General features: G+C 41.4%; 1 protein-coding gene across 5 annotated transcripts in view; it reads left to right on the top strand.

The window, feature by feature from the left end:
- The window catches only part of pot1 (protection of telomeres 1 homolog), a 355,041-nt gene that overhangs the window by 87,714 nt on the left and 240,280 nt on the right, over positions 1 to 27,047 (top strand). For 4 of the 5 annotated variants that reach the window (XM_063058161.1, XM_063058162.1, XM_063058159.1 and 1 more), the window contains 2 exons: positions 5,245 to 5,317; positions 21,830 to 21,927. In XM_063058161.1, the coding sequence (XP_062914231.1) occupies positions 5,245 to 5,317; positions 21,830 to 21,927 (171 nt within the window). Of the gene's footprint in view, positions 1 to 5,244; positions 5,318 to 19,646; positions 19,703 to 21,829; positions 21,928 to 27,047 lie in introns of those variants that run through there. The other variant, XM_063058163.1, reaches the window with a different exon arrangement.

Below are 27,047 nucleotides of genomic sequence, written 5' to 3'. Positions count from 1 at the left end.
AGTTCGCCAGGATACTGCCTGGATTAAAGGGCATGTGCTGTAAAGGAAGTTTCGACAAACTTGAGTTATTTTCTCTGGGTGAAGGCAGAAGGGAGACTTGTCAGAGTTGGGATGTAATGTTGAAATTGTATAAGGCATTGGTAAGGCCAAATTTGGAGTGCTGTTTACAGTTCTGGTCACCGAATTAAAGGAAGGATGTCAATAAAATTGAGAGAGTATGGAGGAGATTTACTAGAATGTTGCCTGGGTTTCATCTCCTAAGTTACAGAGAAAGGTTGAACAAGTTGGGTCTTTATTCTTTGGAGCATAGAAGGTTGAGGGGGGACTTGATAGAGGTATTTAAAATTATGAGGGGGATAGATAGAGTTGACGTGGATAGGCTTTTTCCATTGAGAGTGGGGGAGATTCAAACAAGAGGGCATGAGTTGAGAGTTAAAGGGCAAAAGTTTAGGGGTAACATGAGGGGGAACTTCTTTACTCAGAGAGTGGTAGCTGTGTGGAACAAGCTTCCAGCAGAAGTGGTTGAGGCAGGTTCGGTGTTGTCGTTTAAAGTTAAATTGGACAGCTATATGGACAGGAAAGGATTGGAGGGTTATGGGCTGAGTGCAGGTCGGTGGGACTAGGTGAGAGTAAGAGTTCGGCACGGACTAGAAGGGCCGAGATGGCCTGTTTCCGTGCTGTAATTGTTATATGGTTATATGGAATAGTGGAAGAGACTCAATGGGCTGAATGGCCTAATTTTGCTCCTATGTCTTATGGTCTTGTCTTGCCAACACATCAATATTGTTCCTAAACTGGAGACAATTCTTTTTAATATCAAGCAATATCATCAATTTTTGAATCACTTGCAAACTTACTTGTCATACCTTCTACATTCACATATAGATCATTAATGCATATAACGAACAGCAAGGGTCCCTGCACTCATCCATATGGTACACCATTAGCTGGGGGATTTCCGATTTAAAAGCAGGTCACCACTCTCTATTGAATTTTATACTTGATATCAAACACACTAGATTACTGAAATGCACTTTTTATCTGCCTTCCAAAGCAGCCCATTGACAGTCTTCAACTCACTCAGAACACTGCTGCTGGTAAATTGTGAGCATGCATTGGCAGCGTGGAGGCACTTGAGGGCTGCCTAGTAAAATCCTTGCTTATTTGATTTGGCACAAATGGTGCATTTTTTTGTAATTTTTGATGTGCACGTTACAAATCAAGCTAATTTTTAATCTTTATCACTGACTTTGCCTATCTCTCCTGATCTTGAAAAAAGAGCCAATATTTTGTGTTCTCTGCTCCTCTGACACCTGTGACCAATGAAAGTATGAAAATTACTTACAGAGCCACTGCTTTGCCTTCCCTGGCAGCTTGCGTAAATCTCATCAGACTCCTAACATTCACCCACTAAAGCTCCAAGCCTTAATTAGCAAACTCCAGCCTCTATGCTCTTTAAGAACAAGGACAGCAGGCACATAGGAATGCGTCCATCTCCAAGAAAATGCTGGAGGAACCCAGCAGGCCAGACAGCATCTGTAGAAAAGAGTAAACATTTGATATCTTGGGCCGAAACCCTTCATCAGTACAGGGAATGAGAATATCAATTGGAAATGTGAAGCAGGCGGCTTAAGATGAAGGCTTTTTTTTAATTGTACTTTCGCTAAGGACTTGCAGCTGGGGTTTTTAATTCAATATATTTTCCATACTTCTCCAGAGAGGTGAAAAATAGTTGTGCTGAGGCTTTAAATGATTTTTGTTCATAAACCACAAATGTTTATGAGTAGCGGTAGATGAGGGTCACATTAAGAAGGAATGCTGCACAGATTTACAATGCAATAATAAAAACATAGCTCTACAATTCAAAGAAGACTCTCTGGCTTGTGTTTGAGTTGGTTTACCAGCAGCTAACTGTTGTAACAGAACTTGTTCTGGCTGCTTACACTCCCAGTGCTGTGACCGAGCACATGTTAGCTTAATCTCTGGATGGAATATTTTGCATTTATAATACTGTTGGAGATTAGTATCTTGGAACTATTCCCTCTTCATGCAACAGAAGCAGTGGACTATAGTAATTGGAGAATACTATTCACCTGATAATGGTCATTCACAGGTTTGTTCCTGTTGGAACAGTGTGTATTGGAGAAGATGCACTTCTTCAGAAGCACTAACATTAGGGAAGCTTCTGGTGTCACTATGTTCTCCAAGTACCAAACTAGTGAATAATCTTAGTGATGGGCACAAGACTCTCGGATTTGAATTCACGTTCTCAGACTGCAGTAGCTTTAAAGATTGCCCTCCAATTTAAATACGTCAGATTATGTAGGAACAGGGGCATATCTACAGAAAATAGCGCCTATGGCAAGCACTGAAATTGCGCCCCTGTCCAAATATCTGACGAACTTTACCATAATATCAGCTCAAAAATACAAGTCAAGCTCGTTAACAAATTATGGCACTACATGAAAATTTTAACTGCACCTTCCTTGCTTTCACTGATGCAAATTGGTCTATGATGTGATCAAAGTCGGTTTTTTCAGTTTCTTCTCTTTCTACACTCAGCAGAGCAAGATCACAGAGTCTGCCTTGACCCATGGAGGCTCTCAAATATGAAAGTATTAGTTTTAACTTGCTGAATGAACTCTCACAGCTGGCGATGGAAGCTGCGATGGTTAGCATTATCTGAATAGCAATGCGAAGGTTGGGGAAGACACGCTCATCTCCATACTGAACAATAAATTCAAGAAGCTCTCCAGGTCTTGATATTTTCATGTTGACCCACCTTGATAGCAACATTCTGCAATCCAAAATTTCTTCATATAACTGCTGTCCATTAACATCAGAGCTGTACAATTTGACCAAATTTTTGCCCTTCTTCTTTAGATCGTTACTGTCGGCGCCGTAACACAGTCCCTCCCTTGACATCGAGAAGGAAGCCAAACTTGGCACCAGTGTCGAGCAAACGAGCGAACCTTTCGTCCACTTCTCTGTGAAGATGGTCAAGTGTTCCCTTCATGATTCTTTCCATTTCCTCCTTGGCTGTTAACCCAGCGTCTCTCGAGTTCTCCTCAGCCATTCGTTTCTTTCGTCTCTGATGTCTTTCAGCTCCACTTTCCTCCTCCTTCGTGAAGAAACATTCCATGGTCTTCTTACACAATGCTCTGAAATAAGGCCATCCCAGTGCTTCTCACCCATGATAATCAAAGACAGATCATACATCTGAAGAAAATTCTTTTTTCACTATTCAAGGATGGCTTGTCTGACTTTAATAGAAACTGCTCGGTGGCGCCTCCCCTTCAAGTGGCGCCCAGGGCATGTGCCATACCTGCCATACCTTAGATACGCCACTATGTAGGAACTAACCTGTAGTTTAATCAGATACACTGGCTTGCAACTGTAGTTTGTAGGGAAGGAAGTTATCCATTGAGTCCTGATGAGGGGTCAGCCTGGAACCTCAACAGTTTATTCCTTTCCATAGATGCTGCCTGATCTGCTGAATTCCTCCAGCAATTTTTGTGTGATTCCTTGCACTTCCAGCATCTGCAGACTTTCTTGTGTTTGTAACCATTGATAGTGCTTATTTTTTAAATTTTGTTGTTGAAGTGTCATACTCATCTTACTTACTGTTTTATACAGATGTGCCCAGTATTTGCAAATCTAGTATTTGTTGCCTGTTGCCAACTTCATTTAAGAAGGTGACGGTGAGCTGCTGCGGAAGACAGCAGCTGCTGTGCAACAGTCTGGTTAGCTGGACCCTTTTTGAGGTATATGTATTGCAGTCTGCCTGGAGGCAGCACATTTCAGATTCTGAAGGACGTTAGTGAGCTGGACGGGGTTTTTATGACAGAATGGTAGTTTTAAGGTCACCATTATGTGGTCCAAGCCATGTTTATTGTATTTAAATTCCATAAGTGCCTTAATGGGATTTGAACTCCCTCTCTGCTGTATTAATCCAGGTCTCTGGATCTTAAATCTGGTAGTTTAACCACTGTGCCGGTGTTCCAATATTTGGTCATTAAGAGAGCATAGAGTCATAGACATGAGGAAGTCTGTAGATGCTAGAAGTCCAGTTGCACACCTCAGAAAGAGGCCATTTGGTCCAACATGCCCTTGCTGTCATTATTCATGCCTTCAATAACCTTGTCACCATTCAGCTTCCGTTTTAGTGGTTCAGCATGTTCTGATGCAATTTTCAATTTTGTACCTTAAAAATTGTCTTAGAAGTAGATTAGATTAGATTATGAGGACACGCAGTCCTCTTTTATTGTCATTTAGTAATGCATGCATTAAGAAATGATACAATATTCCTCCGGTGTGATATCACAAAAACACAGGACAGACCAAGACTGAAAAACTAATAAACACCACATAATTATAACATATAGTTACAACAGTGCAACAATACCATAACTTGATGAAGAACAGTCCATGGCACAGTAAAAGAGTTCAAAGTCTCTCGAATGTCCCTCATCTCACGCAGATGGGAGAAGGAAGAAAACTCTCCCTGCCATGCCCAACCACAGTCCGACCCTTGAGTCATCCGAAAACTTCGACTAGCATAGCGGTCACTAAGTTAACTTTTGTGTTAACATATGGACAAAGGGCTGGGGGTTTGAATAAGATGGCCGATGTTTGAGATTCAAAAGATTTGGAGGTGATTTCCTCTTTGGACAGGTCTTGACAAGTTGGACTCTGAGAGATCACTTCTCTTGGATGGAGTGTCCAGGCCTCAAGGCATCAGGAGTTGCCAATGGTATAGGGGTGACAGAAAACATCTTCACGCTTATGGTCAGAAACTATTTACCTCAGAACGCTATGATGCATAGTTACTGACCATATATAAGTAGGAATAGTATACATTATGGCAGAAACTTTTAAATTAAAGAATCAAGGAACATGATGGTAGCTGAACAAAATTGAGGATCCACTGTGATATTTAATGGGCTAAGGGCCATGTAGCTTCCATTTCGAATGTTATTAAGTGATATGGCATCAGTCCTGGATTTCAGGAGGAGGCTTAATGTGGTGTGCAGCTCATTTTAAGCTGCTTTACTCCAGTCATTGTAAAGGTGATTTTCTATAATGACACTGGTGGGATTTATTTTCTTCTTGAATTTGCTTTTTCCTGTCTAGAATCTCTTTGCAAGAACAGCAGGGAAGGATGTTTAACAAAACATCTTGAAAGCCATATGCAAGAAGGCAGTGACCAATTTTTAATTGGGGTTGTATCTTTCTGATTTCTAGGGAACAATTTCAGTGAAGTATTCACCGCATGAACTTGGAACAGGAGAAAAAGTTTTAAAAATGGTTTTGGAAGGTAAGCTACTCTTGGTTGATGGAGCAAATTCTAATTTAGAGTAAAACACAGGCATCGTTCTTTAAAGGAGAAAACAACTCACTTTGATGCATTAAAGTTGTTGTCATTCCACTAGTATTTGGTAACTTAAAATTACTGCACTTTTAAGCAGGATGCACGATTGATGCTGTCTATCTTAAAATGGTTACATATTTTCTAATTGCATTGAGAAACATCTCCCTTGAAATAAAGACCAAGGTTCGACCTTCCATTTCTATTTGTACTTGTGCACTAGAATTTAGCTATTTATATGAATGAACACCAAGTTCCTTTGACACTTTTGAAAAATTGCTTGTCTCTCATCATTGAAAAAGTATTATTGTTTATCTCTGGTCAAAAGAGGCAGCTTCACACTTTGAATTCTATGTGCCATGGTTATTTCTCACTCATTTATTTGTCTGTACAACTTCCTCTCTTCAGCTACACAATGTACTGTTCTATGTAGATAGCATAATTTAGAATTTTTGATATTCATCTCTTTATTCCAAGTCATTAATAAATGTTCCAGTAAGTCACCCAATAAGGTTACAGGTATATCTTTTTATCCTGGTCAATTACTGACTCAAGTCATAGTGTTAGAACAACCTCCAACCTAATGACACCTTATCACAAGCAAGAGGAAATCTGCAGATGCTGGAAAGCAAAGTAATACACACAAAATGCCTGAGGGACTCAGCAGGCCAGGCAGCATCTATGGAAAAAAGTAAACAGTCGACGCTTTGGGCTGAAACCCTTCACTAGGACTGGAAATAAGAGCTTAGGAGTCAAAGTAAGAGGTGGTAGGAGTGGAGAAAGAAGCACAAGGTAGTAGGTGATGGGTGAAACCACAAGATGGGGAGGGGTAAAGTAAAGAGCTGGGAAGTCAATTGGTGAAAGAGGTGAAAGTCTGGAGAAGGGGGATCTAATAGGAGAGGACAGAAGGCCATGGAAGAAAGGGAAGGGGGAGGAGTACCAGAGGGAGGTGATAGGCAGGTAAAGAGATAAAGTGAGAGATGGGAATGGTAGAGGAGAAGGGTGGGGGGTGATTACAGGAAGTTCCAGAAATTGATGTTCATGCCATCAGGTTGGAGGCTACCCAGAAGGAATATAATGTCTTGCTCCTCCAACCCGAACGGGTCCTCATCATGGCAGTAGAGGAGGCCATGGACTGACATGTTGGAATGGAAAGTAGAATTGAAATGGGTGGCCACTGGGAGTTCCCACATTTTCTGGCGGATGAAGCGGTCTCCCAATCTACATCCGCCAGAAAGAAAACGGGATCACCTGGTAGCCACCCATTTTAATTCCACTCCCCATCCCATTCTGACATGTCGGTCCATGGCATCCTCTACTGCCACTCAGGCTGGAGGAGCAATACCTTGTATTTCTTCTGGGTAGGATCCAACCTACCCGCCCATCAACTCCCTCTGGTGCTCTGCCCCCTTCCCTTCTATGGCTTTCTGTCCTCTCCTATCAGATTCCCCCTTCTCCAGTCATTTATCTCTTTCACCAATTGACTTCTCAGCTCTTTACTTCACCCATCCCCCTCTCCCAGTTTCACCTCTCCTTCCCCAACCTTCTTACTCTGTCTTCTAATCTCTCTCTTTTTCGTCCTGATGAAAGATCTTGGCCCAAAACGTTGACTGTTTACTCTTTTCCATACATGCTGCCTGGCCTGCTGATTTCCTCCAGCATTTTGTGATGACACCTTATATTCTGTCTAGGTAGCCTCCAACCTGATGGCATGAATATTGCTTTCTCTTTCTGTTTAAAAAAAAATTCCCCCTCCTCTCCTTTTCCTCCATTCCCCATCCTGGCTTCTCACTTCTTGACACCTGCTTATCACCTCCCCTGGGTCCCCTCCACCTTCCATTTCTAGTATGGTCCACTCTCCTCTCCCAGCAGATTCCTTTATCATTCCTACTCACCTGGTTTCACCTATCACCTTCTAGCTAGTCCTCTTTCCCCTCCCCCCCCCACCTTTTTATTCTGTCACTTCCTCCTTCCTTTCCAGTTCCGAAGAAGTGTCTTGGCCCTGAATGTCAACTGTTCACTCTTTTCCATGGATGCTGCCTGACCTGCTGAGTTTCTCCAGCATTTTGTGTGTGTTGCTTTGGGTTTCCAGCATCTGCAGAATTTCCCGTATTCAATTCTGGCTTCTTTTTTTTAGCAGTCTCGTGTAAGGATCTTTATTAAATACCATCTAGAGATCCAGATAATATAAAGTCCATGCTTAAACATACACATCATTGAGGTTAACTGGCCAATCTATCCTTTCTCTCAACTGTATATGCCACCATGTACCTGCTGACTTATCTGACTTTGTAAATCTTTATCTGCTTACAAAGGCTTATTCCTTTGTAGTAGCTAACCTCTTGCTCTAATCTATACCACATAAATTTACACTAATTCATACTTGCCAAAGTATCTGGTCAATGGAATATAAATACATAGGGGAAAAATAAAGTTTCAATTTGTGCTGCACAAGCTCTACTTCAAGCGGCATCATTGGAAGGTGAAATAAATGTTTTAGGTTTGACATCCATCAGAATTGGGAAAGAATGAGATGTTGGATTGAGAAACTGTAATTGGGGAGTTTTGAAACAATATAACTACACTTTCTGCAAGTATTTTACTAGTTCCCAAGAGAGCAAGAATGCCTTGAAGAGTTTTTGGTGGCTGAAAATTTTTCAGTGGTTCAAAAAATCTATCTGACTAGTGGTACACAGCAGCGTAAAGCTGTGTTGTGTATGTGAACACAGCCTTACCCCTCCCGCACTCTCAAACAAGGCTTTGGTGAAGAGCAAGGATCCAGCAGAATCAGAATCAGAATCAGTCTTATTATCACCAGCATGTGTCGTGAAATTTGTTAACAGCCGCAGCCGTTCAATGCAATACATAATATAGAAAAGAAAGATAATAAATAAGTAAATCTGTTACAATATATGTCTATTGAATAGATTAAAAAACGTGCAAAAAAAGAAATGACATGTATTAAAAAGGTGAGGTAGCATTCATGGGTACAATGTCCATTTAGGAATCAGATGGCAGAGGGAAGAAGCTTTTCCTGAATCACCTGAGTGTGTGCCTTTAGGCATTTGTACCTCCTACCTGATGGTAACAGTGAGAAAAGGGCATGCCCTGGGTGCTGAGGTCTTTAATAATGGACACTGCCTTTCTGAGACACCACTCCTTGAAGATGTCAAGTACCCAAGGCTAGTACCCAAGATGGAGCTGACTAAATTTACGACCCTCTGCAGCTTCTTTCAGTCCTGTGCAGTAGCTCCCCCATACCAGACAGTGATGTAGCCTGTCAGAATGCTCTCCATGGTATATCTATAGACGTTTTTGAGTGTTTTTGTTGACATACCAAATCTCTTCAAATTCCTAATGAAGTATAGTCACTATCTTCTATATAACTGCATCAATATGTTGGGACCAGGTTAGATCCTCAGAAATCTTGACACCCAGGAACTTGAAACTGCTCACTCTCTCCACTTGTGATCCCTCTATGAGGATTGGTATGTGTTCCTTCGTCTTACCCTTCCTGAAGTCCACAATCAGCTCTTTGGTCTTACTGACGTTGAGTGCCAGGTTGTTGCTGTGACACCACTCCACTAGTTGGCGTATCTCACTCCTGTACACCCTCTTGTCACCACCTGAGATTCTACCAACAATAGTTGTATCATCAGCAAATTTATAAATGGTATTTTGCTATGCCTAGCCACACAGTCATGAGAGAGTAGAGCAGTGGGCTAGCACACAGCCCTGAGGTGCACCAGTGTTGATTGTCAGCGAGGAGGAGATGTTATCACTAATCTGCACAGATTGTTGTCTTCAGGTTAGGAAGTCGAGGATCCAATTGAAGAGGGAGGTACAGAGGCCCAGGTTCTCTAACTTCTCAATCAGGATTGTGGGAATGATGGTATTAAATGCTGAGCTATAGTCGATGAACAGCATCCTGATATAGATGTTTGTGTTGTCCAGGTGGTCTAAAGCCGTGTGGAGAGCCGTTGAGATTGCATCTGCCGTTGACCTATTGTGGCGATAGGCAATTTGCAGTGGGTCCAGGTCCTTGCTGAGGCACGAGTTCGGTCTAGTCATGACCAACCTCTGAAAGCATTTCATCAAGTAATGCTTTCAGTGTAGATGTGAGTGCTCTCAGGCAATAGTCATTAAGGCAGCTCACATTATTTTTCTTAGGCACTGGTGTAGTTGTTGCCTTTTTGAAACAAGTGGGAATTTCTGCCCACAGCAGTGAGAGGTTGAAAATATCCTTCAATACTCCTGCAAGTTGGTTGGCACAAGTTTTCAGAGCCTTACTCGGTTCTTCCTCGGGGCTTTCCACTTTGCAGGGGTTCACCTTCTTTAAGGGCAGCCTAACATCGGCCTCTGAGACAGAGATCACAGGGTCACTGGGTGCGGCAGGGATCTTCACAGCTTCAGTTATATTCTCCCTTTCAAAGCGGACATAGAAGGCATTGAGTTCATCTGGTAGTGAAGCATCGCTGCCATTCATTGTTGGACATCTGATGTCACCTCCAACCTTGTTCGAAATTGTCTCTTCACCCTTGAAATAGCCCTCCGCAAGTCATACTTGGTTTTCTTGTATAGACCTGGGTCAGCAGACTTGAATATTACCGATCTAGCCTTCAGCAGGTGACATACCTCCTGGTCCATCTATGGATTTTGGTTTGGGAATATACAGTAAGTCTTTGTGGGCACACACTCATCCACAAAGGTTTTAATGAAGTTGGTAACAACAGAAGCATACTCATCCAGTTTCGAAGATGAATCCCTGAATATAGTCCAGACCACTGATTCAAAGCAGTCCTGTAAATGCTACTGTGCTTCCTTTGTCCACACCTTCTTGGTCCTCACTACTGGTGCTGCAGTCTTCAGTCTTTGCTGTACTTGAAGTACAGCCAGGTAATCAGCCTTCCTGAAGTGAGGGCGTGGAATAGCACGGTAGGCATTCTTGATGGTGGTTTAACAGTGGTCCAGTCTGTTGCTTCCTCTGGTATTGTAAATGATCTGTTGATAGTAGTTGTTTAGTGATTTATTTTTTTTCAGACAGGCCTTGTTAAAGTCTTCCAAAACGATGGTGAAAGCATTAGAGTGCCCTGTTTTGTGCATGTTGATCCCATTGTTCAGATCATTTAAAGCCCGATTGACATTGGCCTGAGGTGGAATGTATACCGCCACCAAAATGATCCTGTAGATCTCCCATGGTAGGTAAATGGACAACACTTAACTGTGATATATTCCCGGTCTGGTGAGCAGAATTGGGACAGCACTGATATATTTGTGCACCAAGAAGAGTTGATCATGAGGCATACTCCTCCACCTCTGCCTTTGAGAGACTCTGTAGATCTATCCTGACAGTGTATAGTAAACCCGTCGATCTGAATCGCTGTATCTGGCATGGAAGGGGATAACCAGGATTCCATGAAGAAAAGGACACAAACGGTCCTAACGTCCCTCTGATTCAGCACCCTAGCTCTGAGATCATCAATTTTATTCACAGTAGTGTACACAGATCAAAGCTTGCATCATTGAACATGCACAGCTGACATTGTTATTGCAGGATTCAGCTGATCTTTGGTGAAGAAGACTGAAACAGGTAGTTCAGGAGGAGGCAAGTGTGAATAAGTTGCCTGTGGGGCTGAAAGGCAGGTAGAAAGCATGAAAGGAGGATCAGTGTATGAGATTCATTGGCCGTAAACCAGGTCAGAACGATTGTCCTCAAATTGCATAGTCCCACACCTTGTTTGTCTTGTGAAGGCTGTTCTTCTGTCCATGCACCAGATCAATTGTTTTTCTCATTGGTGAGCATTGGTTTCCTTCAGTCTGATGGTGGTAAGGTTGGTGTTTTGTACATTTCCAGGGGTTGCACTATGAATAATTCTCCTCCTAATGTAGGAGCCGAATCACACGCCTGCTGTAGGAGTGAGCTGTTCATTTTTGCATTTCGTGTATGGCTGAATGTGCTATTCAAATGTGTTGAATTCTGCTTAATACCGTTATGTGTATTGGGACACCATCTTGTGTAAATATGTTCTCTGTAGTGGGGACTGGAAGTATATGTACATCTAATAAAATTCACAGAATGTTTTAAAATACAAGTTCTTTTGTGTATAGAGCAAGACTTTTGCATAATTGGAAAGAATTTGTTGGACTTTTGTCTTCAGTTTCATAGTCTTCCCCAATAAAATTTTGTGACATTTGTTAGTAAATATTCTCCTCCTCTTTTTCTCATAATTTTAACATTATTTTCTTCTCATTGCTGTCAAAATATACAATAAGCTTGTGATTCTTTAATGCTATTTATTTCTAGTCCAATTGTCTCTTCACCTTTTCACCTCTTTAACTGTTATAAGACTGTTTCTATTAATTGTGTTCGTTTGCTCACCAATGTGAGTTTTTTGTTTTCTTTCTGGTACTTAATGATTCCTACAGCTCTCCTGGTCTGCTGAACAATTGTCTTGCATTCTTGTAAATTTTATTATTTGTCTTGATACCATGTCTTTGTTAATTATGCAAACAACAGGAATTCTGCAGATGCTGGAAATTCAAGCAACACACATCAAAATTGCTGGTGAACACAGCAGGCCAGGCAGCATCTCTAGGAAGAGGTACAGTCGACGTTTCAGGCCAAGACCCTTCGTCGGGACTAACTGAAGGAAAAGTTAGTAAGAGATTTGAAAGTGGGAGGGGGAGGGGGAGATCCAAAATGATAGGAGAAGACAGGAGGGGGAGGGATGGAGCCAAGAGCTGGACAAGAGTTTGGCAAAGGGGATATGAGAGGATCATGGGACAGGAGGCCCAGGGAGAATGACAAGGTGGTGAGGGGGGGAACCCAGGGAATGGGCAAGGGGTATAGTCAGAGGCCCATCCCCTGGGTTCCTCCCCGCCCTTGTCTTTCCCCCTGGGCCTCCTGTCCCATGATCCTCTCATATCCCCTTTGCCAAACTCTTGTCCAGCTCTTGGCTCCATCCCTCCCCCTCCTGTCTTCTCCTATCATTTTGGATCTCCCCCTCCCCCTACCACTTTCAAATCTCTTACTAGCTCTTCCTTCAGTTAGTCCTGACGAAGGGTCTCGGCCTGAAACGTTGACTGTACCTCTTCCTAGAGATGCTGCCTGGCCTGCTGCATTCACCAGCAACTTTGATGTGTGTTCTTTGTTAATTATGCTTGCTTAACATCTCAAGTACCTTTTATAGGGTGTATATTGGTTTAGTAATGTTCCAAAATGCTGTTTTAAATACTTCCCACTGATCATTGTTTAATTAATCAAGCATTTCAGCATAAATTTCTGCTGTCAATTCAGTTCATCACTTCAAAATTTTATATTCTACTAGAATAAATCAATCTTTTTCTAAAATAGACAATAAGGAGTTTCAGCTTGATTTAAGTCTTGATACTGTTAACACAAATTTTTGTCAGGTCTTCCTTGATAAAGCAACTTAAATTTATGTACAGGAAGTTTTTTTTAAGTCAAGCCACGGATTGTGTTTGCATGAGCTTTTAAAATAGTTGAATATTATTTCAAGTGAAAGCATGGATAATTATCGAATTAAGATTTGATAAACTCACTACAAATAGCTGTTCATACATGACTTTAAACACTGATTGAAGTGGATACAAGAGTGGGGCATTTGCCCTTCAACTTGTTTCCTCATCACTCATAGTTTATCAGTCAAACACTGAGCTGTTTGTCACTGTTTTGATACTTTTGATTGACCAGGCTTCAAGGGGATTCTTGCGGGACAGTGCATTGAACTTTCAAAATAATTTTGATACCGTGTGCTTCATGAACAGAATTCTAATGTTGAGACTGTTTGAGACTTGCCTTTCAGAGGAAATAGTTTATCTTTAAGCTCTGTTGATTCTCTTAATTATCTAAAACATCTACTGTAAATGACCACTTGTACTTGAAGGGAACACACTGTCAATATATGCAATCTACCCTCCTATTTAACTTTTTTTATCTGTCATGCATGGAGTCATCTGAGAGCTTTATGTGCTCTTTCTGGGGGAGGGGTCAATGAAGGTGTATGCAGCACTTCCTTTGGTAATAAAGCATGTGGGTTTATGGTTACTATGTATGAGTGTTGTTGCACTGTTCCTGCAAGCTTTGCTTCTTTCGGCCATGACTGATCTGGCTAATCTCAGTGCCTCGTTCGCATCTCGCTCACAAGGTAATTTTTCTTATTGAGAATCTACCTGTTTTAAAAATGTTCTGCTTGCACTGCACTTTGAGGAACTGCATTCCAAACACACTCGGCCCCCAGGAGAAAATGTTTTGCCTCATTGCTTCCTTAAATGAGGCAGAACATTGTTTTTGAGCAGTGATTCCTACTGCCAGGTTTCCCCTCCTGGAGGCAGCTTCATAGCCATGTCCAAATTCATCCCGTTGAAGCACATCATGGACACGTCGTTTACAACCAAGTTCCCTCTCACCTTTCCAAATTCTAGATACAAACGGAGTTTGTTCAACTTTTCACTATAAGATGAACCTTCCAGTTCAGTTATCATTCTCATGAACCAACCAGAATTGCTTCAGTTGAGAGTACAAAGGGACAACAGTAATATTAGTATGCACAATACTCCATACGTTGCCTCATCCTCTATAAGTGAAGCAAAACCTGCTGCTTTGTGTTCAGTTCTCCTTGCAATCAATCATAACACTCTTTTGGCTTCACTAACTATTTGTTGTATTTCCATGATGTACAAAGGCTACCCAGATCCTTCTGCACCTCAGAATTCTGCACTGTCTCACCACTTAGATAATATTCCTCTTTATATTTTCCATGCCAGAGTGGACAGTTAGTTTGTCTTAGCACTTTATTTGATTTTTCACTTCATTTCTTTTCCTGCACTGCAGTTTTCTCCAGAATTGTATTCTGCATTCTATTTGCCCCTTTTGTGCTACATTTATATAACCATGGATAGCATGGAAGCAGAAAAAACTTACACTGTATCTCAGTGTATGCAACAAAGATAGACTTATAACTAATTTCGTATTTTCTACATTATACCGAATTTGACTGATCTTCCTCGGGTAAACCGCATAATGCCTTTCTTACAGCTTTATTCCTGCCTGTATTTTTATGTTCAGCTAATATGGCACCCTGGGTGGCCTAGTGGAGGTGCGCCTCTACCAAAGGAGGTGTAAGGCGCTCCTTTCCTCCGTTAATGTGCAGCTCACCCCCGGGCAAGGTGTAGCACCTGTTTAGCCCCCCGATCAGGGTCATGTGAAGCCATGGGAGCAGGTGGTGCATATAGCAAGTCTTGAGTATGTGCCAGGCAGACTATCTCTGAAGAGTATTGATAGTGGCTGGTGTCACTTGTTTTGTAAAAACACTGCCCAGAAAAAGGTAATGGCAAACCACTTCTGTGGAAAAAATTGCCAGGATCAGTCAAGGCCATGGAAAGACCATGATCACCCATGTGATATGGTATAGCACATAATGAAATGAATGAACATAGCAACCATTCCATTCAAGTCACTTAGATAAACTGCAGAACAATGAGGTCCCAGCACCAATCGTTAAGGTGTGCCACACGTTACATTTCCCAACAAAGAAAAAGACTAGTTTACCCCAACTTTGTTTCTTGTAGACCAATCATCTACCCACTCCACTGCATACTATACTGTGAGGTTTGTCTTCCACAAAAACCTTTCATGCCTCAACTTGTCAAATGGCTTCTGGAAATGAAGGTTTACGTCCACTTGATGAACTTTATCTACTGAACATGATTCACAGCTTTTGTGCTTCTCTCTCTTCAGACCAGTTTTCATAATTATTTCATTTGAATTGTAAAGGGCAGAAGAGATCATTCAATCCATTCAGTTTAAGCTTGCTTGATGGAAATGCAGTCCAGCTTGTTCCACTCGCCTAGTCCCCGTCCAACTTTATTTTCTTTCAAATATGTATGACCCTCCATCCCGAAGTTTGCTAGTAATCCATATCCACTCTCCATCACATGGACTACTGGAGATCGAACCACTTGTTCCAAAAATGTTTTGCTTCATTTCTTCCCTCTGCTTTTGCCAAACATTTTGTCTGTGCCCTCCGGTTGCTAATCCTTCAGCCTCTGGAACTCATTTCTCTTTATCTACTCAATTTAAGCCCCTGATTTCAGGAAACTGTACCGTAAAGTTGCTGAGGATGCAGTCGCAGGTTCTCAAGACGACTTTATTAACACTAAATCTCACCACTGCAACTATTTCAGTCCGTCTGTTTTAAAATATGCCCAGAATGTGTGTCCTGGACTGAACAGATGTTTATAAATGATTAGGGTAATTCCTTGGCTGTGTTATGCTTGTATTTTTATGAAGCCCTGTTTAAGATTGTGCTGGTTATATTGAACAGGCCCTCATTTTGTTCAGTCAAAGTCTGTCTATGTACTGTTCTGCATGAATTTCATCTGTCTTGTGTCTTCCTTCACTGCTCTCATTCTTCCAACCTGTCCATGTCATGTGACTATGCATGCAAGTTAACATTTTGTGACCATTACATGGGATTAATAAGAGAAATAAAGTGTGGAAAAATATACATCTCAACTCTGCACTTGGCACCACGAAGTGGGGCAGCAGAGATGACTGTGGGGAAGATGTAAAGGGAAGCTGCTTTCAAAATAATATATTTATACAACAGTCTGTTGGAATTTGAATACACTAGCTTTAAACTCATCAGGTGAATAGTGGCTGAAACTTTAATGATCAGATCGATAATTATTAGAACAGATTTATAGACGACACCGGCAGAAAGGGTAGCAAGTACTTTTCCTCTGTTTTCTTTCTTGGAATTGGTTTATTATTGTCACGTTTACCGAGATACAGTGAGAAGCTTGTCTTGATACTGTTCGTGCAGATCAGATCGTGATACAGTCCATTGAGGTAGAACAAGGTAAAGCAATAACAATGCAGAATAAAGTGTAACAGCTACAGAGAAAGTGCATTGCGAGTAAACAAAAAGGTACAAGGTTATAACATGGTAGATTGTGTGGTTAAGAGTATAAATTATTGCTCTAGGGAACCATTTAATAGTCTTATAAATAACAGTGTAAAAGTAGTTACGGAGCCTTGTATATGAGCTTTCAAGCTTCTGTATCTTATCTTTCTATTCAAAATAAAAGTCATTTGGTTCTATTGGGTCACACAAGTGAGGCTGGTCTATCTTTATCAATTTTCCTGCCAACCTTGATCACGTGACGTCATTAATCCAAAGAATAGTTTTATCATTTTAGCGTGCCCCTGGAATTTAAAAGTATGAAGACATGAACTTTAGTTAAGAAAAATCAAAAAGGCAGATTATTAGTTAAATAGAGAGAGTGACAGTGAAAGAAGTGTAGACCGTACCAGGTGTTTTTGTGCATGAATTACAACATATTTTTTAAAAAGCAGACAGGCCCAACAAGTCGTTAAGAGGGCAAATGGCAATTTTGTCTTCCATGCAAAGCTTTTAAGATAGGCAGGTATGCTTGCAGTTGTGCTAGTGAGGCCTTGCCTGGAGTACAGTGCCCGGTTATACTAAAGTCACCTCCTTTTAAAAAAATAGTAACGTTAGAGGCAGAAACAAAGGAGACTCCGCAAGTTACTTCCCAGAATGAAAGGGTTGTCAGAATCAGATTTATTATCACTGATATATGACATGAAATGAGTTGTTTTGCAGCAGTAGTGCAATGCAGACATTAAAAATCTGTAAATTACATAAATAAAGGTGGCAGAACAAAAGGAATAATAAGGTAGTCATCATGGATTCATGGACCATTCGGAAATCTGAAGGTAGAGGGGAAGATGATATTCCTAAATTGTCGAGTATGGGATTTCAGGCTCCTGTGCTTCCCCCCTGATAGTTGTAACAACAAGAGGGCAGTTGGCCGTCTTCTTGAGGCAGCAGCTCTTGAACTCTGTGCTTGGGCGTTTGTTCCTGTAATGGAGCTAGCTAAGTACCCAGTCAATTTGGGTTGGCAATAACATTCTGCCTCATTCTTCATCAGCACTGGTACACCGCAAGGTTGTGTGTTTAGCCCCCTGCTCCACTCAGTTTGCATTTCTGACTGTGTGGCTATGCACAGCTGCAATGCCATGTTCAGGTCTGCTGACGACATCACTGTCGTAGGTCGAATCAAAGGTGATGACGAATCAGCATATGGGAAGGAGACGGCAAATAGTGGGACATACTTGAAGGACTTGAAAAGCCTGATGGCCTACTCCTGATCCTATTTTCTAGTGATCCCTGTTAAACAGAATATGATCTGGTTACCTCATTTAATCAGTTATGCCACTTTGATCTAATCATTAGGGAAGGCCATCTGTGTTTGTCTATTTGTTGCTAATTGCCAATTCAACTCATTTTCGAAGCAGAATATTTCACTAAAACTCTGGCTCGTTCAGTTAGAGAACATGTTATTAATGTACACAGTGCTCAGCCTCGCCGTTGGTTCAGCTTGGCCTTGGAACTGGGATTTCTGTGATTAGGTATATTGTGTTGTCTCCTGTGTAACATGACTTATCTTTCAGAACTGTTCACAAAAGCTGTTCAGTTGTGTCCAGCTGCAGATTTTTTTTTTGTTTGAGCCACTGACTTAACTTCGTAAATCGGAGTCCTGACAGGTCACCAGTAGATGCATTTCATTGGTCCTTCATTCAACTCTGGAACGTCTGGACAGTGATGATACAAGCATCAAGCTGCTCTTCATTGACTACAGCTCAGCATTCAGCACCATAATGTCCATGAAACTCATCAGTAAGCTCCAAGAGCTGGGCCTCAATACCCCTCTATGCAACTGGATCCTCAATTTCCTCACTTGCTGATCCCAGTCAGTATTGATTGGCAACAACATCTCCCCCACGTTCACTATTCGCACAGGTGCAACACAAGGCTGTGTACTTACCCCTGCTCCACTCACTTTATTCCTATGATTGTGTGGCAAAGTACAGCTCCAATGCTGTATTTATTAGAAGTTGACGACACCATTGTTGTTGGCCAAATCAAAGGTAGTGACAAATCCCTGTATAGGCGAGGGATTGAAAATGTGTTTAGTGCCACAACATCCTCTCACTCAACATCAACAAAACCAATCGATGACAGCAGGTAGAAGCTGGAGGTCTGTGAGCCAGTCCTCATTAAGGGATCAGAGATGGAGAGTCAGTAATTTTAAATTTCTTGTCTCTGTCCTGGGACCAGCACTTAAATGCCAACACAAAGAAGACACAATAGTGCCTCTACTTTCTTAGTAGTTTGTGTAGATTTGGCATGTCACCAAAAAGTTTGACAAACCTGTATTGATGCACGGTGGCGTGTATCCTAACTGTTGATTAGGGCCTGTTATGGAAATACCAATGCCCAAGAATGGAAAAGCCTACAGAACTCCCCACAATTGACTACATTTACAAGGAGCACTTCCACTAGAAAGCAACATCCAGAGTCAAAGATCCCCTCCATCCAAGCCATGCCATCTTCTTGCTACTGCCATTGGGCAGGAAGTACAGAAGCTTTAAGTCCCACACCACCAGGAGAGGAACAGTAATTTCCCTATAACCATCATGCTCCCGAACCGGTGTGGATAACTTCACTCCCCACAACTCTGATCTGATTCCATAACCTACAGACTCACTTACAGGGACTCCTTTACACCTCATCTTCTCAGTAGTTTCTTTGTTTATTTGCACAATATGTCTTCATTTGCACATTGATTGTTTTTACTCTTTGTCTATGTATAGTTTTTCATAAATTCTATTGCATTTATTTGTTTTCCTGTAAATGCCTGCAAGAAAATTACACAAGGTAGTACGTAGTAACATATACGTACTTTGACTAAAGAAAAATTACTTTGTCTTTGACTTTTGCCTTCTATAGCTAATTTTTAGTAATTATTGTCATAGTACTGGCTTGTAAATCCATTCTGATTGGTGTTTTTGATTATACTTGTTTTAATTATCTCACATGCTAACCAGTTAGGTTAAAATAGATCCTAAAAGTATTGACTAACTTGTAAACTAAATACTTTGCAGGTTAAATCACTGCCTTATACCCTGGCAGCCTGTAGATGTGAAGTGTTTTCACAGGCTAGTGTTTATCCACGAGAGGACAATTTATTTACTTAGAGGTACAGCACGGATTAGCCCTTCCAGCTCGATGAATCGCACTGTCCAGCAATACTATTTAACCCTAGGACCCCAGGACAATTTACAATGAGCAATTAACCTACTAACCAGTACGTCTCTGGACTGTGGATGGAAACCAGAGCACATGGAAGAAACCCACACGCTCATGGGAGGGATGAGAAGCTTCTTGGACATGGCGTTGGACCTGAACTCCGAATTCCCCATCTCGCCATGTAGTGGCTTTGCAGGTCAATTTGCTGAACCAGTTCATGTGAAACTATTGACACTGTGATAACGTTAAAGGAAAAAAACATGTTAATCAGTTACCATTTAGCTCATTTTGAAGTGATGCGTTGCTGCAGATTTGAGGTGGATTGGTGGTTGAAAGCTGAGCTGCAGTCTGGAAGCTAACCCTAAGCTCCCTGTTTGAAATCATAGGAAGGAGACGACCCCTGGCTAGGCTTGGATGGGTTGCATTTGGCAATCTTTATCCTAATAAACATCACTGGAATCTGTGCTGTCTATCTTGATGGGGAGGGTAGTACAACAAACTATTTGAGTTTTGATAACTGTTGCTTTAATACTAATGTACATTATAGAGGTGTGGAGTCATACAGCATGGGATCAGGCCTTCCAGCCCAACTCATCCATGCTGCCCTTGTTGCCCAGTGAATCTGATATGCCTACATTTGCCCCAAAGCCCTCTATACCTCTCCTAGCCATGTATTTACAGCTTCTAGATGGCTGTTAAACATTGATAATGTGGTTGCTATTTCCGGCAGCCCTTTCCAGATATGCACCACTCTGTGTGAAGCAGCTGCCTCTGATGTCCCTTTTAAATCTCTCGCCCCTGATCTTAAACCTAAGTTTTTAGTACCCCCTGTCTGGGAAAACGATGATATGTTGCTTCCTAAAATGCTTCATCTCTCTGTTGTTGGGATTAAATTCCATTTACGACTGCCCTCTCCAACTTTCCATCTGATTGGTAGCTTGCTTTTCTTACTAACTGCAACACCAATTATCACATCACTTGCATACAAAAGGTGGCAATTCACACCACCAGGTCTATGCCAGCTCCCATTATCCTGATCAAAATAAATCTAAACCTATGGCTGCAAGTGTTCAGCATCTGTGCCAGGTCTAAATTTCAGCCTCAGTTTCCATATATTTCAGTAACTAGCCAAACTGCTTATAGTAAAACAAAATAGCAATATATACTAAATCTTGCCAAGTCGTCAATTACATATCAGCTGGAGTATTGAATTCAATGCTGTGTATCATATCAGCGAGAATGCTATAGCTTTGGAAGAGTTTAGAAAGTTATTAGAATAGAACCAAGGCAAACAGTAATGACTGGAAAAGATGGGGCTGCTTTTCCAAGTAAAGGTTAAGGAAAAATTGCTCGGGAGGTGTTAAAATTCATGTTGAGGTCAATGGAGTAAATGAAATGCTTTTTTAAAAAATGACAGAAACATTGTAAGAAGGTTAAACAAATTTTATAGTAATTAGGAAAAGTGTCAGATGAAATTTATTTGGACAGGAATATGGGGAAAAATTAGATTATTATTTTTGGCAGGAAAAGTAAAAGTATGATCAAATGATGAGACAGTAACGTAGTTGTGAAAACTCATGGTGTTTTGGCCCATTGCAAACATAGTGAGATTATGCTTCAGTTATATAGGTATCCATTAGGTCTGGACTACTGTCTATAGCATTGGGTTCTTTATTAAGGAAAATGCTTAAACAGACCACAAGAACAGTAGAGCACAAGAACTAACTCTTTGTCCTACGATCTTGTGCCAAATTAATTAAACTAGTTGTTGAATGTCTTAACTAATCCCTTCTGTCTATATCTCTCCATTCTCTGCACATTCATGTGTACCTACGAGCCCCTGAAATGTTACTACTGTATTTACCTCCTCCTCCACTCCTGGCATTGCATTCCAGGCACCCGCTACTCTCACTGTGTACAAAACTTGTCCCGCACATCCACTTTGAACTTGCACCCTTTCACGTTAAATGCATGCCTTCTAGTATTAGATATTTCAACCCTGGGAAAAATATACCAGCAGTCTACTATATCCATATCTCTTATAAACTTCTCTCCAGTCTCCCTTTAATGTCCAAAACTTGACTGAGTTATGCTTATTCCCCTCCATAGGTGCAGCCGGGCTTTCTGAGATCCTCCAGCATTTTTTTGTGATCTATATAAAGCAGGTTTATATTTTTATCTGGAGTGGAAATTGCAAAGGCTCTCTACTTTGATTTTGTGAATGTCTTTACAGTTAAAAATAAAGGTGTCAGCGTGCATTTTGCTTTGGAATCTCCGGCCTACACTGCAATATAATGTAACTGTAATTTCCTGTTCTTCTTAGAGTCAACTTTGCAGCCGTCAACAGCCAGCCAAGCTTCAATCAACACCTTTATATTTGGAAAGTTGGTGGGAGACTGTGATAGCATTCTTAAACAAGGGGTAAAGTATTTAACTTAACACGTCAACTGAGAGTTTAAAGATTTCGGGAAAGATTTATAAAAGAAGAACATGGTTTATGCGTATTCCGCTAGATGATTTTACAGAATGATTTGTTGAAATATAAGTTAGAAAAGACACTAACTTGGAGAAAAGATGTCCATGCTAAGGAACATAACCAGATTCTACATCTTCTGCATAACAAGGTCACCCTATATAGATGATTGGTGTTTTTGGGAGAAAGTATAATAATCAGGAGCCGTTACTATTAAACTAGTCATTGGGATCAATAGGAAATTGGGGAGAAAGTGGACACATTGCAGTTTTTGGAGATCTGAAATAAAACAAAGTGATGGAAATACACGGCTGGTCAGGCCACGTCTGTGGGAAGAGAATTGGAGTTAATGTTTCAAGTTGAATTGAGGAGGAGCTTCCATATTGCTGTCCTGGTAAAGAATTTAGGACTTGCTACAATGAGGAAAAACTGAGGGGGTAGTATGGATGTATTTAATGGGAAGCTATCTAAATGAAAGGGGATGGAATTGTTTTTTTGTTGATGCAGGTGGTAGAGCACGAGTAGAGACACCTACCTTTGGACCGAGTCACCTGTTTCTCTGTTGTAAGTTCATTATCGTTCCATGTAAATCAAGAAGTCATAGTGATTGGGGCTGGAGATTTCTATGGAGCATAGAACGAGTGCATTACAGACCAGTCACATTCCACAATGAAGAATAAGATCCATGCTAATTATGTGATCCTGCAAGCAAGTTTCAGTTCTCTCTAACTTATCTAGTTAGTAACTTGTGTCTCCTTCTGATTATAAATCCATGCCCCTCTTTGCAGCTTTACTTTCCCCTCTCGCTCTTCACGTCCCACTGCGACCTCCCAGCCCAATTCTGTTCTAATTTATGAGAGAAAAGCCAGTTGTCAATGGGGGTAAATGTCAGAGAGAGAAATTCTACACTGTTAAGCTCCTACAGCAGCATGAGAACTCTGTGGTTTACTGTGGGAGCTTTCTCTCCCCTTCCATGTTTAAATTAAACCCTGGCTGAGAAAACATTACTAAATCCACTGCATTGTACCACTAGATGATAGCTGTTCACTGAACCGTTCCTGCTATAAATTCTTCAGAAACTTGGTTCAGAACCTCAGTCGCTCAAGAATTAACGAGGTGATTAAGTTGCGAAGTAGAATTTGAGTGATGTTAGACCTGGATCTGAGAATCCCGCTGATTCTGTTCTCCGAAGAATTTGATGGGGAAGATCAAGGAATGCTTTTGTTTGGCTCATAAAGGAAAAACTAAATTCATCAGCAGGTTTTAGCAATGCAGGAACTGTAAGTATTTTTCTTGAGCTCAGGGAGGAGGCCAAGAATATTGGTTAGATAAAGGAGGGCTTAAATTAAAACCGTGGATGGGTATAAACTGTTGGTAAATTTGGAAAAAATGAACACATATTTGCTTATCTCAGTGTTATGGTTTGAAGACATCGACAATTTTGTGGCTTAGAGAACTGGATAAATGTTAAGGGTTAGTAGCAGTCTCCTTTCTGAAATGCTCACTCAAGGGCAGCAGTTAGAAATACAAGAGGGATATCTCGCTGATGGGTGAAGAGCAAATGTTTATAGAGGACAAGAAGTCAAGTGCTGGACTGTGCAATGTAAGAGCCATTCTATCTCTGGGGTTAGATCACTGTTGCCAAGGACCACACTCAGAAGCTAAGCACACTGCATGGAAATCATGGTGTCACTCTGTCTGCATCTGGCATCTAAACAAAGACAGCAGAGGAAGGTATCTGCTTTTAAGTCCATTGTATACTTACTGCATTAGTCAATGTTCACCTGCAGAGGATGGATTTTAATTTACCTGTTTGAAGGGTGACATGTCTTTCCTTCACTGTAATTTTCCCCTCACTCCACCTTTAATTGTTAAAGAAAATGTTAGATGATTGGTGCTTTCTGAAAATTACCGGTGAGTTATATTCTGTGTGTGTGAATGTGCAGCTTTCTAAGAACCCTTCAAGCTGAAGTGATCATTGATGCTTCATTATGAATGTTACCTTACTCAGCATGGGATCTTCCCCACATTTCCATAAATCAGATCACAGTGACTGTTCCTTGCTGCAGTTGAAGCCAATTGATCTATTGGGGGAAGTTGGTGACCTGCCAGGCCTTGTCTAGGAATATATGAGATTGCAGAACCTGCTTTTGATACCTGATACACTGGTGAGAACCTCAACTGGGCTTCTCAACCCAGATGGCATTCCAGCTATCATTAAAAGTGTGGATGAAGGTTTTGGCCCAGAACATTGACCCCTCCACTGATGCTGCATAGACCCACTGAGTTCCTTCTGTTGTTCCAGATTCCAATATCTTCAATCTCTGTATCTCCATTAATCTTGGTTGTATTGCCATTGACAGAAAAAGCCTGCTGACTTCCACCTGAACCTTTTGAGTTGGAGTGTCAGCAAGTGACGAGTTGTGGCAGAATCAATCAAAGAGCAGGAACAAGGAAATTCAAACTCTCTTGAGAGTGCACAGCGATTAATTGGATTTTCTAGGCAATTTGCTTGACTGCATAAGTCCCACCAGTGATATGAGACGTATTGACTGGTGTTATTGGTGGTTTTTCAATTCTGCAGTGCTTGCCTGATTGTTCAGAGGAAACCCGATTCAGTCTGTGATGAGAATGTATCATTCATCTCAGATCCACATCCAGGATCTTCCCTTCTAGAATGTGTTTACTTCCCTACAGCAACAAAATTCCATGGAGTCACAGTAATAGATGTTCAAGCAACAATGTAGGGTCTCGTCCCAAAACGCAAATTACCTCTTCCCCTCCACAGATGCTGCTCAACCTGGGGAGTTTCTCCAGAAGTTCGTCTTTTTTACTTCAGATTTCAGCTTTTGCTGTCTCCTGTGTCCACAGAGCAAGAGAATATGGGCCAAAGGGCTTGAGTCTGTACTGCTCATCAAGCACTTATGAACGTTAGTACCAAACATAGAGCTTTTCTCCCCCCAGATACCCAACAACTCCCCTCAGATTCCACCACTCACACTAGAAACTAATTTACAGTGGCCAGCTGCACTCTCTGGGATGTGGAAAGAAACCAGAGCATTGGGAGGGAAACCACACCATCATGGGGAGAATGGTCGAACTCCGTCCGGGCAGCACCGGATTCAGGCCGGAACCCGGGTCTCTGGTGCTGTGAGGCAGTGATCTGTGGCTGCGCCATTGTGATCCTCCATTGAACTGATTCTCGAAAAGTACATTGTTGGGGAAGTCCAAAGCAACACACACAAAATGCTTGAGGAACTCAGCAGGCCAGGCAGCATATGTGGAAATGAGCAAGCAGTCGAGGTTTCGGGCCGAGACCCTTTTTCGAGGAATCTCTACCACATTTTGCTAACCTACCAGGCATGTGTGTACACTCACTGAAGGGATTAGTAATATCTAAGTGAGCAGTCTCTGAATATTGAGTGGAATTGTTGTTTTAATACATTAGTGTTAAGAGCACCTGTGCTGTGTTAAGTATCTGTCTCACATTTAATTTCATGAATGAAAACACTTCGACTGTTTACACTCTGTTTTACATAGTGTCAAGGGAACATCAGTGTTAGATGAAAATCAAAAGAATTGCGGATGTTGGAAATCTGAAGTAAAAGCTGGAAATACTCAACAGGTCAGGCTGTATCTGTTGGAAGAAAACAGATAATAATTTGGGATAACACTATTTCCCTCCCCTTCCACAGATGAGTTTCTAGCAATTTATGTTTTTTTATTAATGTTAAAAGTTTGCTTTTGTGATATATGTGCATGGGCACTTTAGTTCTAGTTCTTACTTCTGTGTTTCTTAAAGGCTTGTAAAAAGCTGCACTTTAGAGTAGCAATTTTTTGGTCTCAATTTCCCAACTGTCATTTATTTTGATTCTAACTTGTTGGGGAAAATTGATAAAATAGGCTTTGTTTTTTTTTATTTCAGACTAAAAAGGAAGCAGAGTGAACTGAAGGAGGAGATGAAGGCTGTGTAGGAATTTGAGAGGGTAGACATGAAGACGTCTCCACAGAGGTTAAATCAGGACAAAGTTGTGGTTCTGGATGTGCTGGAGGGAGTACAGAGGAAGTTCAGGCCTGAATGCTGACTTGAGTGCAGGTCTTTAACAATGTGGGGTAATGGTAATTGTGGGGCTTGTATTCCCTGGAGAGATTCATGGCAGAGGTATATAAAATTAAAAGATTGCTGGAATTATTAAATACAAGAGGGCATGGGGTAAAGATAAGAGGAAGGCGTTTTAAAGGAGATTTGAGGGGGAAAGCTTTTTTTTTACAGAGAGTGGCTGCGGGTTGATGTGATGGAATCAGATACAATCACTGCATTTCAACAGGAATGGATAAGACATAAAAAGATCTGGATCTTGTGTGAGTAGGGTGAGCAGGACTGGTGTGGACTTGGAGGGCTGAAGAGCCCGCTTCTCTGCTACCTACCCTATGACTCTCTGTGAACTAATCTCTGTGCTACAAGATGATCTACCTTATCCCATGTACTGTGTGCATTCAAATATAACATCTAAAGTCCTGTATTCATCTCCCATTTCCGATTTTTGCTCCCGTACACATCAACTCATCCCACTAACTGTGATTTTGCCCATCATCTGCTTGTCCTTCCTCACAATCTCACTGCACACTGCTCTGACTTGTTTTCCAACTGCCCTATCCTCAGCCCTATCACTTTGGTTCCCAACCACCTACCAAATTAGTTTAAACCCTCTAAAGCAGCTCCAGCAAATCTGCCTGTAAAGATACTGGCCCCTCGGGTTCAGGTGTAACCTACCCTTTTTGTACAGGTCATACCTTCCCCAGAAGGGATCCTAATGATCCAAAAATCTGAAACCCTGCCCCCTGCACCACTTCCTCAGCAACTCATTCATCTGTATTATCATCCCATTCATACTCTGACCAGCACGTGTTACTGGAAGAAACCCAGGCAATACAACTCGAAGGTCCTGCTCTTCAGCTGTAGTTGATATGAGCAACTGAGCTGAATGTTAGAGATTAATTAGTGACAACTGTATAAGGGCACAAGAGAAGAAGGAAGAGAAATTCTGTATGTGGTAATGGATTTAAA

This window comes from Mobula hypostoma, chromosome 9 (genome assembly GCF_963921235.1).
Source record: "Mobula hypostoma chromosome 9, sMobHyp1.1, whole genome shotgun sequence".
Classification (NCBI taxonomy): Eukaryota; Metazoa; Chordata; class Chondrichthyes; order Myliobatiformes; family Myliobatidae; genus Mobula; species Mobula hypostoma.
This window is presented reverse-complemented; position numbering and strand designations above follow the sequence as displayed.